The sequence below is a fragment of the Mizuhopecten yessoensis genome, unplaced genomic scaffold (assembly GCF_002113885.1).
Source record: "Mizuhopecten yessoensis strain PY_sf001 unplaced genomic scaffold, ASM211388v2 scaffold11173, whole genome shotgun sequence".
Lineage (NCBI taxonomy): Eukaryota > Metazoa > Mollusca > Bivalvia > Pectinida > Pectinidae > Mizuhopecten > Mizuhopecten yessoensis.
The window spans coordinates 160,819-176,658 of NW_018408916.1; the positions used below are offsets into that span (position 1 = coordinate 160,819).

At 35.6% G+C, this 15,840-nt stretch overlaps 1 protein-coding gene across 1 annotated transcript; it reads left to right on the top strand.

The window, feature by feature from the left end:
* Positions 1-6,710: 6,710 nt before the first annotated feature.
* LOC110467416 (macrophage-expressed gene 1 protein-like) lies at positions 6,711-9,029 on the top strand. The gene has a single exon (XM_021524573.1). It carries the CDS (start codon positions 6,711-6,713, stop codon positions 9,027-9,029), a length of 2,319 nt encoding a protein of 772 aa, XP_021380248.1.
* Positions 9,030-15,840: the final 6,811 nt, after the last annotated feature.

The window sequence follows — 15,840 nt, forward strand, 5'->3', positions numbered from 1 at the left end:
CAAGACCTTTAAATTGTAAAGCCTTCACTTTGCCAATGTCGTTATTTGGGAACTAAAATCTTCGCATCAAATTGAGTCTTGAATTTATAAGCCGAAATGCCTATGTATTATTTGTCGGGTCATATTACTTTACGTCAGAAAAATATAACTTTTTTTTGCCTTTTCTTCTATATAGTAGGGAGAATACTTAAGTTAAAAAAAAGTCACTTGAACGGAACTCTTCTTCGCAGTGTTTGATCTTGGTTTTTTCTAATTTATGATGATCGCCGAACATAGCATTCCCGGATAATAATTCCAATCATGAAGGAAAAACATTTTTCGTTATTAAGGTGATTGATTTGAATAATGGTTCTAAAATCATTAGATTCATTCTTTTTACAATCAAACGTTTCAAAACAGAGGTATTAACCTATTTGCGGTTTGATATAACTTGAAATATTATGAGTTTGAAAAAATTCTGAAAACTTTGTATAATTTCATAAATAATTAAAAATGGGATACATTGAAATAAATCACATTTTGTCTACAAAGGTCGTTGAATCTTTTCTCAAAGTGCGTATCTGATGTTTTCACATCATATCAATAAGCACAGTTCCCATACTTTCAATGGACTTGGTCCTCTGATACATTCAAGCTTCACATTTTGTTACATAATCTGCAATTAGGTCAAGGCGAAGAAAAAAAGATGATTTAGTTAGAGCCGTTTAAGATTGTATTGGGAATCGCTCAGAACTATCAATGCTTGACTACTTTATTATTGGTTCACAAAACAGTCACTACAATAGGCAAATTGATTACGAAACGAACGATAAGTGTACCAGTTGGTGCGTACATCTCAAAATGGCGACGGGTTACATGGTTCTTTACAACTCTCACTTTACATTAAATCATCATATCTTATATCTTACGCATGACTGTTGTAACGATGCTGTGATCTATATAACTGCCACAACGAAGTCAGATAAAAATAAGCCGCTATAACAAAGTTCATTATCGTTATGTCGCCCATAAATAGAGAGCATGTAGTTGTACACCTAACTAACAGAATGTCTCTATTTAATCTTAGGGTTGGTACAGGTCTTTGATATTTTCCCTACCCATACCACTGCAATGTCATCAATTTCGGTTGCATGATTAAAGATCACTAGTTTATGTATTCCGAGTTTCCTGTGGCAGACTTAGACATTTTGACAGGCAGGTGTCTGGTGTGCTATCTGTCAACATGTCTATTAGACTAAGTCTGGTGTCAAGGCAAGAGGAAACTATTTTGCTGCTCTGTCATTAATGCAACTACTCTCACTCTATTGAAGCGTCTTGAGCATTTGAAACAGAGATGTTACGCCAGCCTAAGCATTATCAATGAACTTCCAACGACTTACATCACTCGGGGATGGGAAATGGGTGGAGTGGGGTTGCTAATTAACCCTATGTGGGAAAGTGTATTATTATCATTATTTCTGTAATTCATTGTTTTTCTTTTTTATCATAAGGAAAATCGGGTATTTTATCATTTCGCTTAGTTGAAAGTTTCTAAGGATATACTCCTAATGTTCCAACAACACCATTCACAATTACGATCAATTGTATTACTAACGTAAAAACACTTATGACTAAAAAAACTATATAACTGCCACAACGACGTCAGATATGCATGAGCAGACGGCCTTACACACATACCAAGAGAAATTAAGGTGTTATACATGTACATGTGATTACGAGTTATCGCCCGTTGAACAATCGACATGGTTTTCACACACTTAATCGTAAAATTAATTAATATGTGCTATCTGTTTGTTGCTGTTATCAATAAAAACTGATCTGTTCATATGGTTTACACTATTCTATATGCACACAGCTATGTAAGGTTTTTAATCACATAACTGAAACCTCAGCTGTTTATATTTATCAAAGATAATTCTAATCACTGGCATCATGTGATACACATGTAGGGTAAAGTTGAATTCACAACCTTGAGCCTTTTATGTAGAGAAAACAGTGTTGATAACATTTCTCATCGATATGTCTGCTGTTATCTATATGAATAAATATACATAGCCCCAGAAACGTTATCCTTTTAAACTTTTTTGGTTGACACAAAGATCAATATCAACAAAAGCTTTGGAATATTTTCACTATGGAATAAAAAAATAACCCAACGATTTGACAGTCACCGATGTTTATTTTCATATCCCCGTGGCACATATGCTATACACTTAGTACAGTGTAGCCGACACATTTTTAGTTTACACAAGAAAACCTGTAGCATTAAAAGTGCAGTCCAATGATGATAAAAGGCACATCGGATACATTTTTAGATACTTTTGTTATTCTTCGACGTAAGGCAGAGGATAAAACGTACTATTAAGAGATTGTAATTTTATATGGATATTCCAAGTTCCTATCAAAAGGCTTGCCGGTCTACAACTAAAGACACCCCAAATAATCTGATGAAAACAAGTTTTTAAATTGTGGTTTCATTGCATAAATACAATATTTAAATACATTAACGCTACGTAGAGAATAAGAGAGAGTTTTAAAATCTTTTTACCAAAAATGTGACTTAGGCAGTTAATAAAGAAGGGCTCATTTAGGATCAAAAACTCAAAACCTGTATCACATATCTGCTGAATCTTATCCCTGTGATAACTAAAAGTGTTATAAAAAGATACAGGGTAATTTGCAATGCAAACTACATGTATAAGCATAACGTATACAGGTGGTAATAACTGATAACATTAAGATGTATTCTATAAGTTAAACTGTAGAGAGAATGTCGTTACCGTATAGCAAAATATTTCTGCGGGCTTTAAATTTATGCGATTTCACGGGTCAATAACGTGATCACTATATCAAAGTTCATAACCGGAATGTCGCCCTGAAATAGCACACATGTGGTTGTCACGATTCATATTCATCAGAAGTATTACCGGATGTTTGAAAAAAGATTATATTACACGTTATTATTTTGTTGATAAATTGTTTAACAAAATACACAACCTTGTTGCTGCTCAATATAATATATTAATTTGACAAATGACACTTTATATGCCGGGTGTCCTCTGGACGGCAAACTTTTCAAAATTATTGGGCGTTAGTGAATCACATATTATATATATTATATTCAGTCATATCTTACAGTGTAGACTAAAGTGTTCAGAGCACTTTGCTCCTTTTACAAGACGTTACGAATACTATTTCCATGCCAACAACACTATTAAAGCAACACGTACGAACAACAACAACCACAACAACATAAAGAACACTACAGGTACGCAAAAGACAACATGATTTAAACGCAGTGTCCAAGGTCATCAGAAAATGAAGTACCAATATTCAAGATATAAATATTCAAAACAAATAAAGGAAATCTATCACAGACACAAGTTTGTTGTGTTTCTTATATCAAGTGCAAATAGTAATAGTATTTTTCTGAAATTAACGTTGACATCAGTGATTGGATGAGTTCTAATAATTCCAATGTTGTTATAGAACCGAGACGAAAAAGAACTCATTGTATGTACACCTAAATAACAGAATGCTTCTATTCGATCTTAGGGTTGGTACAGTCCTTAAACATTTTCCCGACTATTCAATCATCAAATCATACCACTGTAATGTCATATATATCGGTTATGTAGATGGTTATTTACTGACCACAGATGATTGCAAATCGCTAGTTTATATAGCCCGATTTCACTGTGGCCCTGACACCAGACTTAGACATTCTGACAGGCAGATGTCTGGTGTGCTATCTGTTAACATGTCTACATTAAGTCTGGTGTCAAGGCCAGAGGAAACGCGGGCTATAGTTTATGCTGCTTTGTCATTTAACTCACAAAAGTCTACTGTATGCTACCACTGTCACTCTATTGAAGCGTCCGAGCATTTAAAACAGAGATGCTACGCCAGCCTAAGCATACTCAATTAATTATTTACTTTCAACGACTTACATCACTCGAAGATGGCAAGTGGGTGGGGTTGCTAATTGACCAGAAAATGAAAGGTCTATTATTATCATTATTTTTTATTAAACAATAAATTGGGTGGTTTTTTTTGTTTTGTTTTTTTATAATTTATTGATTTGTTTTGTATGATAAGAAAAACGGATATTTTATCATTTCGCTTAGTGGAAAGTTCCTAAGGATAATAATACTATTAACGTAAAAAACACTCATCGTCACTCATGAAAAACATATGCCATGACTAATTATTTTGTTTTTAAGATTTTGTTCTCCATAAAAATATATCCTGAACTACATGAATGGCGATAACTTTATGGTTCTTCAGATAAAGCTATTGAGCATAGCAAAATTAACCCGATGCAAAGAAATAGGTAACCTAGTCTTTCACATCGTAAAAACAGACGGGCAAAATTATAAATCAAAGAGATATGGCGGGTTGCTATGCCTATTTCCCCAAAGCTATGTTATGCTAGTGCGCGCATCCAACCGTGCACTGTTATGACGCGTCCTCGGGTATTTTTATACAGGTAGCAATATTGGAATCCCTTGTCTAAGAATAGATTATTGTAAAAAGACCACATATTTGGTATTTCGGCATTATTTGTTGGTGTTTAGCACTTGATATAATTACTATTGCCAGTTGGAGGGTAAAACAATTCATAAATTTCATCAAAAACAGTCTTACCTACAAAGCGTAGCTGTACTGTACACGTGTACAGGGATTTGTTGGCATGCTTCGATAGAAGTATGTCGCACTAAATATTAAAGAAATTATTACTAACAAAACTGATAAATCAATAGGTATGTTATTAAAATGAAAACAAAATTTTCCATCGATTTAAAAAAAATATTGCCTTATTAAGGAAAATGATCAAATGCTTTAAAAAAAAAAAAATGAAGGAGGATTCGAACCTGCACCGTAAAATTTCTAGTCGCAAGTAAACTGCGTTACACATTGGGCTACATAGAACATATAGATGTTGGCAATTACAAACTTATTTAACCCGAGAAACACCGGTCGCAGTTTAGAGAAACTTGATCACCCCTGTTTTTCATTATTTTGAGCACTTTACCAAAGGAGGACCACTTTTCCGTAATACGATTTGTTTTTGCAAATTACATCACGGTCACAAAAAGTTTATTCAAAAGTTGGTCCTCGTATGGGAAAGTGTTGAAAGTATTTTTTTAAGTCCGGGAAACCCCATCACTTTCATAGATATAGTGTATATGGCTATATCTGCAGTATCATATTAGCAATACCTAATTTCTCAGCAGTTTAAAAATTCATATTCAATTGGTTTTGTATCTTTTGTATGCATTTTTGCTACCCGAAATGTTTTACTCCTTAATTTTTTTCCCCGTTTTTATAAATGCCGACTTAGGGAAATACGGGCAGTTTTCCGCCATACCTTTTTATATAAAACAATAAAAGATGAGGATTTGACAGACCTCATTTAATAAATGAAAAACTCGAAGGCAAAATCAAAGTGTTTGGATAGGTAACATGACGCAACCCGAATTGTAACGCTTCCCTAATTGGTACACTGCCAGAAAATGTTTCATTCGTACTTTGGAATAAGATTGGAGTATTATTCTCTTCAGGTATAATAATTTAAATATTTGCCAGTATTTCTACCAGACAGTTTTGCATTCAGTAATATTTACAGTGTGCTTTGACTTCGAAGAAAACATGTCAGAAGACTAGGAAGTATAACTTTTATGAAAATCATAGTTGAGATATAAATATATGTAAAATTTATTAATTTTGTTGCAGTCTGCACACATTTATAAATAGATATAAACGACATTTCCATAGCCAGCGATATTATGTTCCAGATTGAGTAGGTTTTGTTAACGATAAACGGACGGGAACCCACTCCAAATTCAGTGCTACAATTTAAGAAAACAGTTTACTCAAAGCGAACATTTAAAAAGTCCAAAAACCAAGAAACATTTCAGAATTGTGGTTTGAAATTAAAAAAGGAATACTCTACCAATTAGGTAAGATTCACATTTGGTATTTCCTTTACCCATTGTTACCATCTTTCATGTCGGTCAAGAACGGTCAAAGTCAGCGTAAAAACGTTAACCATAGTAGAAACCGTCTCCTGGTTGGAATTCCAGTCATCCGGCCATACAGATTCTTCAACAGAAGTGAAAGCTGTTTTGTATTAGTTGTCAAAACGCTTCAAAACAAGGAAAAATAACTGATATTAAGGACAAGTTCTATAGTAGTGAATCAATTATAATATACAATTTCCATCCAACATGGGGAAAACATGCATGTCTTACTACCTGCGAAACAAAAGAACTTTGATATATTTAAATGCAAATGTGTTTTAACAGTAAAAAAATATATACAAATTTACGGTACCACACGACATGATAATAAATTGTCATATGACTATATTCGAAATAAACAGCATTTTTTTCACTTTCCACTTTTAAAGAACATACGTTTGATACAAATGACCGCACAAGTCACGAACCAGTTCATGATGATAAGATATGGTGACTTATTATCACACACATGAAAAATAGGCCGAAGTATCATATAATCAGCCGTTAAGGAAGTGATTAAAGATGATTGTATATGATAAATGTAGGCACGGACTTAGATATCTAATCTTGTTCTCAACTGTAAGTAACCTGATCACCACGATAAAGCATTAGATAACGCATTGCACATTATACTGCCTATAAACGAGACACCCACTAAGGGATCGTCAGAATCCATCATACCTCAAGATGGAGAAATCAGTCCTCTCGGTCTGCTTGTTGGCCGCACTGGGGATAGTTCTGTGCATGTCTTCGTTAGACGCTGCTTTGGTTACTAACAAGTATGAAGACAACTTGCCAATCGGCAGTCCTAGCTGGTGTATCGATAAACTGCAGTCGTTAAATCTGCACCACTTTGAGGTCCTCCCGGGGGCTGGATGGGACAATCTGGAGAACAAGGCACGCGGTCAGGTCATAAAGCGTACCTACTATGAGTGTCGCACAACAGATGACGGTAAATTCCTCCTCCCAGATGGCGTGATCACCACACCAGTCAAGTCGAGCAAACTGAATGTCTTCTCGAAGATCTACTCATCCTGGATGGAATATAAGGAAACAACATCAGAATCTATCAACGTTGCAGCAAATTTCCATAACGAATTTTTCAGCATCGATGGCATGTTTTCAACGGAATCCCAATCCGTCAAGGAGAATCAAATCGGACAAAACACTTCTATCGTACGAACACAGGCGAGGTATGTTAAATACACAGCCAATCTGCAGCCTGACACTCCCTTCCATCCAACCTTCAGAGCACGTGTTATGGAAATAGCTAAATTAATTCAGACCAATGAAACTGCTGTTGCTCGTTACGAGAGCCAACGGTTGGTACGGGACTTTGGTACTCACGTTTTGACGGGATTGGACGCCGGGGCGGTGATTGCACAGATTCAACATGTCAGCTCTAAGTTCGTGAAAAACAACGACGAAAAAACAACACGTCGAATGGCATCCCTCAGTACATCGTTTTCCTTCAGTCCTAATGGTACGAATTCCTCTCTCAGTGAGCAGGAACTAAAGGAGTTCTCCAACAGCGTGGAACATTCCACCATTAAAACGTATGGAGGACCTTCATATCAACCGAATACTTTTAAACTTGACACCTGGGCTGAGGGACTAGACGATAACTTGGTCGCTGTTGACAAAGAAGGTACGCCTTTATACTATTTCATAACTGCATCCGCCTTTCCTGAACTACCAAACTACATAGTTCCTGGTGTGTTCAATCATATATACCAGGCAGTATATCTGTATTATAAGTTTAATACATATCGTGGGTGTACTGATGCCAATAAACCCAATTTTAATCGGAAAGCTAACGTGGAGGACGGAACATGCACTCCTCCTTCGACCAACTTTACGTTTGGTGGTGTATATCAAACATGTACACAGGACAGTGTTCTCAAACCTGACCACTGCTCGGAATACATTAAGAAGAATCCCTTGACTGATGACATGACGTGTCCTTCCGGCTACTCGTCTGTACTTCTGGACAATTCTGATATTACCAAAACAGATACTACTCGGGAATGTCATAAAGTCTGGTACAAACTATGGATAGGCCAAAAGTGCACTGATGTCCCAGTCTCTGGAAGTCTGCATGTTAATTCCTATTGGTGTGGGGCTACCGGTAATGTGCAACAACATTCGGGATACATGTTCGGTGGCCTGTTCACTCCTAATGTCGGCAATCCCATGACAGGGGGAAGCACTTGCCCTCCAAACTTTTACGGACTACCACTCAATGACGGTCTGACAATCTGTCTTACGCAAGACTTTGATGCCGGGTTTACTTATGCTGCACCTTTTGGAGGCTTCTTTACTTGTCACACTGGTAATCCCCTAGCAACCAGTGGGAAAACCGATCCATCTCAATGGTCAAAATCGTGTCCAAGAGGTTTCAGCAATCATCTTGCGCTTGTATCGAAAAATTGCGAAATAGAATATTGTGCAGTAACAAGAACAATATCCGATAAGGGTTTACCCTCGCTAAGGAAACCACCTTTCATGACGTATCCAGGTTATAGAAATACCGAAATGGCTGATATTTTCATCGACACAAAATCCAATACATGGACAAAATTACCTTCGAACATGCTGAAAGTACAGGACGCCACCTTGGATTTGGAAACGGCCAAACTTGTTTTCAGAAACAATCCAGAGTTTGAAGAACAAATGCAGTTGATAAATATCCCAACGATGCAGATGACGTATGCAAACACCAGTTCGGAAAGTGACAATTTGAACATTTCTACACGCGATGCTAGTATCAATGTTGAAACCACAATACAACGTGAAAATGCGCCAATCCGAAGACTTAATGCCGACTCGAGCCCCGATCTTGAAAACTCCCCTGCTTCAAAAGAACACCAGAATTTACCAAATGGGATGGTGGCTGCGCTCTCTGTGGTTACCACCCTTCTGTGTGTCTGCATTGTTGTCATAGTAGCAATGTACAGACGACGCAGAGAACGCGGGAGTGGAGAGACACAAACACTTCTTGGATAGGCGAGTTTCCAGTAAATCTCGCAAAACATTAGATTGTTCCTGGAAAATACAGGGACAATATATTTCGTTATATAACTGAGTAATGCTTTATATAATCATTTTTAAACAAGTGTTTGTAGGCTTGAAATATAATAAGTTTGAAAATTGTGAAGAAAACATTTTATAAATTGCAAATCATTTAAGATGTAGCGTATTGAAATTAAAGCACATTTTGATCACAACAGTTGTTGATTGTTTATCAATTTTTTTACTCACATCTCATGTCTTCACACTATATCGATATCGACAGATTTTTGAATGTAGTAATTTTACATTTCCTTTACTATCAGTGGATTCAACCATATGACCGAACGACGCATTGCTCTCTATAACGAGCCGAGTTCCCCTGGACCTACATTGTTCAAACTTCACATGTTATCGATGTATGCAAAAGATTTTAAATGATTAATAGGAATGTGTTTATTTTGCGTTTCACATCTCTTCAGCGGAGATCATGTGTTGACGTCCATTAAATGAAAATTAGGGAACTTGCATTTACATTTGCTTTAGTCAAAGTATGTACCTGATAGCTGGTAGAAAGAGAACGCTTGCATTGTATTGATGTAAATTGGTAAAAGGACAATGTTTCTGTTACAATAAACTGTGCACCATATTGTACGATGGTAGGTATTGTAAATTCAGAACAAGAGGCCAAAGGGGCCTTATCGTTCACCTTGAACGTTATGCCTAGCTAGGGTATGTATTGCTATGGGTTCAGAATCTCAACCATTTAAAAGTTATGGTTCAGAAAATAGGTCCCTATGGCTGGGGGTTTAAAAGTTATGGGTCAGGAATGAAGTTCCAAGGGGAGGGGCCAGACCCATTGATCAATTATAATAGCATGATTGTTTGTCTCTTGATGCCCTGCAGTGATATAAACGGTGACAGGGTGGGGATCTCAACAGTTTAAAAGTTATGGCTTTGGAATCAAGTCCCTAGAGGTGGGCCATACCCAGGATCAATTCTTATATCATGATTTTTCTTGTTTCTTGATGCTCAGCAATTGTGTACATGGTGTTAGTGTTCAGATTACGATAATGTCAAAGTTAAACATTCTTTTTGGCCCAACCCCTCAGATCTGGGAAACACTCCTTAAAAGGGTACACTTTTGAATCATCACCGTCTGCTTCCAGCCAGTTATTGTTGATATCCGGAAGTTTGTTCCACAGAAGTCTCTTAAAGCAAAGTTTTGAATCCCCACCACCTAGGGATGCTTCAAACCAAAACTGGTTGATATCCTTCTCCAAGTCCCTTAAAGCTGTATGTCCAAATTTCACCTTTTCGGCCCCATCCCTTAGTCCCTTGGTGGGCCAGGTCCTCCATTTGTATAATTCAAATCCTCACAACCTAGGGATGCTTCTAGTCAAATTTGGTTAAATTCCAATTAGCGGTTAAGGAGAAGTCGTTTGAAGAAATTGCTGATGGACAGACAGACGAAGCGGTATGGTGGAAAAACTAAACCAAAAGCATTGTTTTGTGCAGTGGAATCATTTGTATCAAAGAAAAGAAAAATAATCAATTTATTTGCCATACATTGATTTTTATTTTCATCTCTACATGGCACATACGCTATACATTTTATACAAATTTACAGTCAGGCACATTGTGCATGTTACAGTAGTAATTTGTGGCTGGTGGTTTAACATATCAAACATGTCATTTAAGTTTAAAAATCCCTTGTAGCATTTGAAATGCAGTCTTGATAAGTACAACAGATGCAATTGTTGATATTGATATTGTTTGTCTCCGGTGTGCAGGAAAATAGAATGTAGCTTACTCAGGTTTTGTATAGCGGTGATAATGTGTGAGGTTTGTTAATTCTAAACCCCTGTGAACTATATTTTAAATATAAAATAGAGAATATTTTTTTTAAATAGTAATGTAGAGGAAAACTACAAGAGGCTGAATGGTTCTTAACTCATTCACCCCTGAAGACACATTTAAACTCTTCCAATTCAAAGGTAGGAATAGTTCATTAATAAACTTAAGGGGTGAAGGTGAATGAGTTAAAGCTCACCTCAGTGATAGTGCAAATAATTGTACAGGAACCTGCCTGTAAGTGATTTTAACAAACAAGTTTGATTTCTCATCTTGGTTTTCTATTATCTCATAGACAGCAATACTCAGTTTGATCCTTGTACTTATCATTAGTAAATGTTTGAGTCACAAATATGTTAAGATGGCAGATGTGGTGGTCATCTTGGATTTCAAATTGAGCTCGAAAAGTAACAACACTAAATCATATTTATCAGGAATTGCATTTTTCATTCAACTTTAGCTAAATTAGCAACGTAGATATTAAGTTTAAAGTTATGGTGTATATGTACGGAAAATCATCCACAATACTCCAGGGATTATGCTTACTTATGCTCTCTGCAACCCTGGAATATGTTATAGCAAAATTGAGCTATTTGATTGGTCTCGGGTAAAAAAAAATCTGACCAATCGCTAGGTTGATACTTGTCCTTTGAAGATTACAGAGGAGCAACAACCGACTTCACAGCCGGACAATTGATCGTTAAGCAACGGAGCAAATTTTTTATGTTCTTCAAAGGATAAAAAAAATAGTCTTCTTGTCTCATCCACAAGGTGCCTCACACTGAGCTTTCGATTTTGTCATGACATTTTCCAGAGGTGTAGAGAGCGTAAGTGAGCGTAATCCCTGAATTATCCAGGATGACAGAAAACAGATAGATCACCATGGTCATCACCATGGTCTTTGACCAAGTAAGCTAAAAATAAAGATTTGTTTTCATGTATGTATGCAGTAAATGTACTTGATATTGAAGCTTAATGACTGGGAGTGTAGACTATGCATATCAATTTGCTTCATATCACAACAGTGGAAACCAGCATAAAATATAGCCCACCCATGGATCATTGGGTAAGGGAGATGGGTTCTTTATGTTGAAATTTGTATCATACAAAATTTATACAAATTGCCATTTCGCATTCCAAATTCAAATTACAGAGAAAGAAATGAAACAAAATATGATCTTCATGTGACCGTAATAATCATTAATTGTATATTAAGTAAACACCATAAGACATTTAGGTAACATTAAAAATTACATACTGTCATCTTACGAAGAACATTTCTGAACTTACAAGATACCATAATAAAAGACTCTTTTTCACAGGAAAATAAAACAGTCATCTGGTATTTTTCTAAGCCCTTTTTTGGAGATAGAAAGAAACAGACATTTTCCCCTGCTAAATTTTGGCAAATTTTCCAATTGAAAAAAAAAAATCAAATTACACACAAAATACAGTTTTGAATGTGTGTATTATTAAAATATTTGTTAACAAGTGCAAAATTTTCGAAATTTTGAAAAGAAAAGTGACCCTGTCAAAAATAAGCAAGAAAATCCCTGGCGATAGGAATCAGACCAAGAAAAACCCCATCATGATTACACTGGGAGTTGTGTGGGGAATGTTACGTGGCAATACAACCAAATGGTCTCGGGTGTACAAGCATTTTGAACAGATGAATAGAGATCTTTTACAGAAGATGTTCATCCCATGTTTATGCATGACTGACAGTTTTTTCCCATACCCCTGAAATCTCCGGTAACTCATGCTGAAAATTTAACAGTGGCAGAGTTCTGACATACTAAGATAACACATCATAAACCAGGAAAAGTAAATACAGAGACAGATAAAGATTGTTGTAATAAAACCGTACATAATACTTGTAAACCAAATCCAATGAAATCAAATTAAAAAGTAGTGAAATTTTACAATACTGTTTAAGTGACATTACTCCAAAATGTAGGAATAAACATATTTGATTTTTTTAAGTGATCTTTAAATACTCCAATATCATGTTAGATGATACTATGATGTGATTTACCAATTTGCCGTAATTATCGCCCATCCTCCTACAAATGCCTCTTCCCCGGGGGGGGGTATTGAAATTCTTTAAATCCCTCCACATCCCAGACCTTACCAGGCTCGGTCAATGATTTACAGTACTTACACTTTTAAAGAAGAGATTTATGTCTGGTGATCTGTGAAATGGATGAAATATTTAATTTCCACACTTCCATCCACACTCAAATGTCTATACTGTCCTTCTTTTAAACTGTAACAACAGTTAAAGTTGCAAAACTTGTTCTATCATATATGACTCGCATTTTATTATCCTAATAACTTAATAAGCGTCCCCATTTATAAAATATTTTCTAAGTGCCCTGGGCGCTAATTACAGCAAATACAGCAAATATAAGTGCTTCTAATAAAAATGTACAGTTCTAAATATTTTATCAACTGAATAATATTCATTTTATTGTCGTTCTGAAACGATACCAATCCTGAGAAAATTACAACAAATTAATATTATCCAAGGAGGTAATTTCTACTACTACACTTCGGAATATCAGATACACAATGTAGACCTCAATCTTATTAATATGAATACCACTGGCTATTCCAGCTTTCCTGTCGAACGATTACTCAATGAATATTCAACAGAATTTATGGAAGGTATTCCACACTTTGCAATGCCTGCAAAATACCATGCAATAATTAAATAATTTAAATTTGACAACTTGGTCATGAGTAAATGAGGTATGATAGGACTTTAGCCACTGTAGACCATAACGAATGCATCCAGATCAATGCATGGTAAAGTCTACTAAAGTTACATAGGGTTGAAAGGGTTAAAGTCTGTAGAATATTCACTGAGCAATCGTCAAAAGTCTTCCGCAAGAAGAGTAGAATAGATGGCAGTTTGTTTAACTTTGTTTATATCCTTAAACACATTGGTCCAGCCATAGTTCATTTATATATTACCAACATTTCAATTTTAAATATCACACTCTATTTTCAATTTTTGGACTGTCCTGCAGGGCCCTCATTATGTCAATTATTGTACTGTACAGCAAAACTTTTCAATGGACCCATCATTGTGGGAAAACGTATGTACCAACAAAACATTGGCCATCTAACACATATTCCTATATTCTAACCAATCACAACTAAGCCATTCAAGAACTCTGCAATCTGGTAAATAATAAAAAATAAAAATAAATAAACTGACATCATTGTAAAGATCCTAGATAATGATAAAACATATGTAATTGTTTAAAGCATAATATTGATAATATAGTGTATTGATAAAGATGGAGCAGAGACCATTTACTCAAACAATACAACTACTCAATTGTTCAAACTTATTCTACTTTTCATGGAAAATGTTAGCACTTAGAAAAAAATACAATTACTTAAGCTTTCCATCATTATGAACCAAACCTTACATGTATGACTTTGACAATGTTTGCCATGGTCCTAATATATGGGAACTGGTTATGTAGTAGAAAGTGATATCAGCCTATAGCAAATTAAGGAATGTTTAAAATAGTCTACAGTAAAGCACCAAAGCAGTCAAAAAAAATCATAAAACATGAGGTCCATGGGGGCTGTATTGCTCAAATGGTTCAACCAATTACAGACTGTAGTGACCATGTCCTATTCTGCATTAAACTAAACAAATAACAACAACACTCTACTAGAATAATATAAGGAACATGTGTACCAATTTTCAACACAGTTGATCCCCCTGCCCTGAATGTTGAACAAGGTAATTTAGTTCGACAGGCTTTCACCCAAGCAAGCTAGATACTATATATGATGATTCAGTTGATGATTTGACCTGTGACCTTAAATGTAGGTCAAGGTCATTTTATTTGAACACCCAAGAATGGTTCACAGCAAATAGCATGACTTTGATTCATTAAAAAAAGGTTGTTTGAATTTTTTAAACACATTTGACCCCAATGCTTTGAATGAGGGTCAATTCATTCATTTAGACCACATTAATAGCCTTTCACCCCAGTATATTAACATGCCACATATCATGACTCTAAGCTTTATGGTTCTTGAGAAGTAAGTTGATGAATGAAGCTACATCATGTGCTTGTGCCAGTTAAGCTAATAACAGTTTTACTCTTTTTTAATACCATAATGTAAAACACAGGAAGCTGCTGATTTGTTCATGGAAGTTTTTTATGAAAATATTTACTGAGAAAATATGTACTTAGGTAATACATTCAAAGACTTGTTCAAAATGTATCCTACGTCGAGATCTTTGCTTTTTAAAGGGGGACTGAACATGAAGTCAACCATGCAGTTTAGAAAACTTAACAAGTTTTAGAGAACACTCAATAATGAAATGTCAACTCATCCAGATATTTCAACAACATACACACATAACCAATGTTTTGAACTAAAGATTAACCAAAACTCATAACGACAATGAAATTCCTCTCTCCCTAAATATTCTCTCTTCAATGAAAGTTCATTCTCCTACCGTTAAATCCCTCATGAAAAGTTTACCCTTGAGCATCCACAATGCGAGTTCACCCTCCCAGTTTTCACAATGAAAGTGACAATGGTGTCAATTCTTTCCCAGTATCTACAATGTACCCTCCCAGTGCACACAATAAAAAACAAGAGGCCCATGGGCCTTAACGGTCACCTGATATATTTATACAGAGAGTTGATTTTGTTTTTAACATGAACAGAAATATTATTCAAAGTGACAAAAAACAATAAAACCACCTTATTCAATATCAAGCATACAGATTTCAGACTAAAAAGGATTTGAAACTAGCACCTCTGATTCTAAACAAGGAAAATGAAGAAATTTTAGCACACTGACTCCCTTGAGCCCCACCCTACAGCCCTTGGGGGTAGGGCTGGCTCAAAATTTTCAAAGTATCAAACTGTCAACTCAAGGTTATAATTCCAATCAAGTTATTAACATGTAATA

Coding starts and splice junctions, on each gene's coding strand:
- LOC110467416 (XM_021524573.1), top strand. CDS start 6,711: ATGGAGAAATCAGTCCTCTCGGTCTGCTTGTTGGCCGCACTGGGGATA.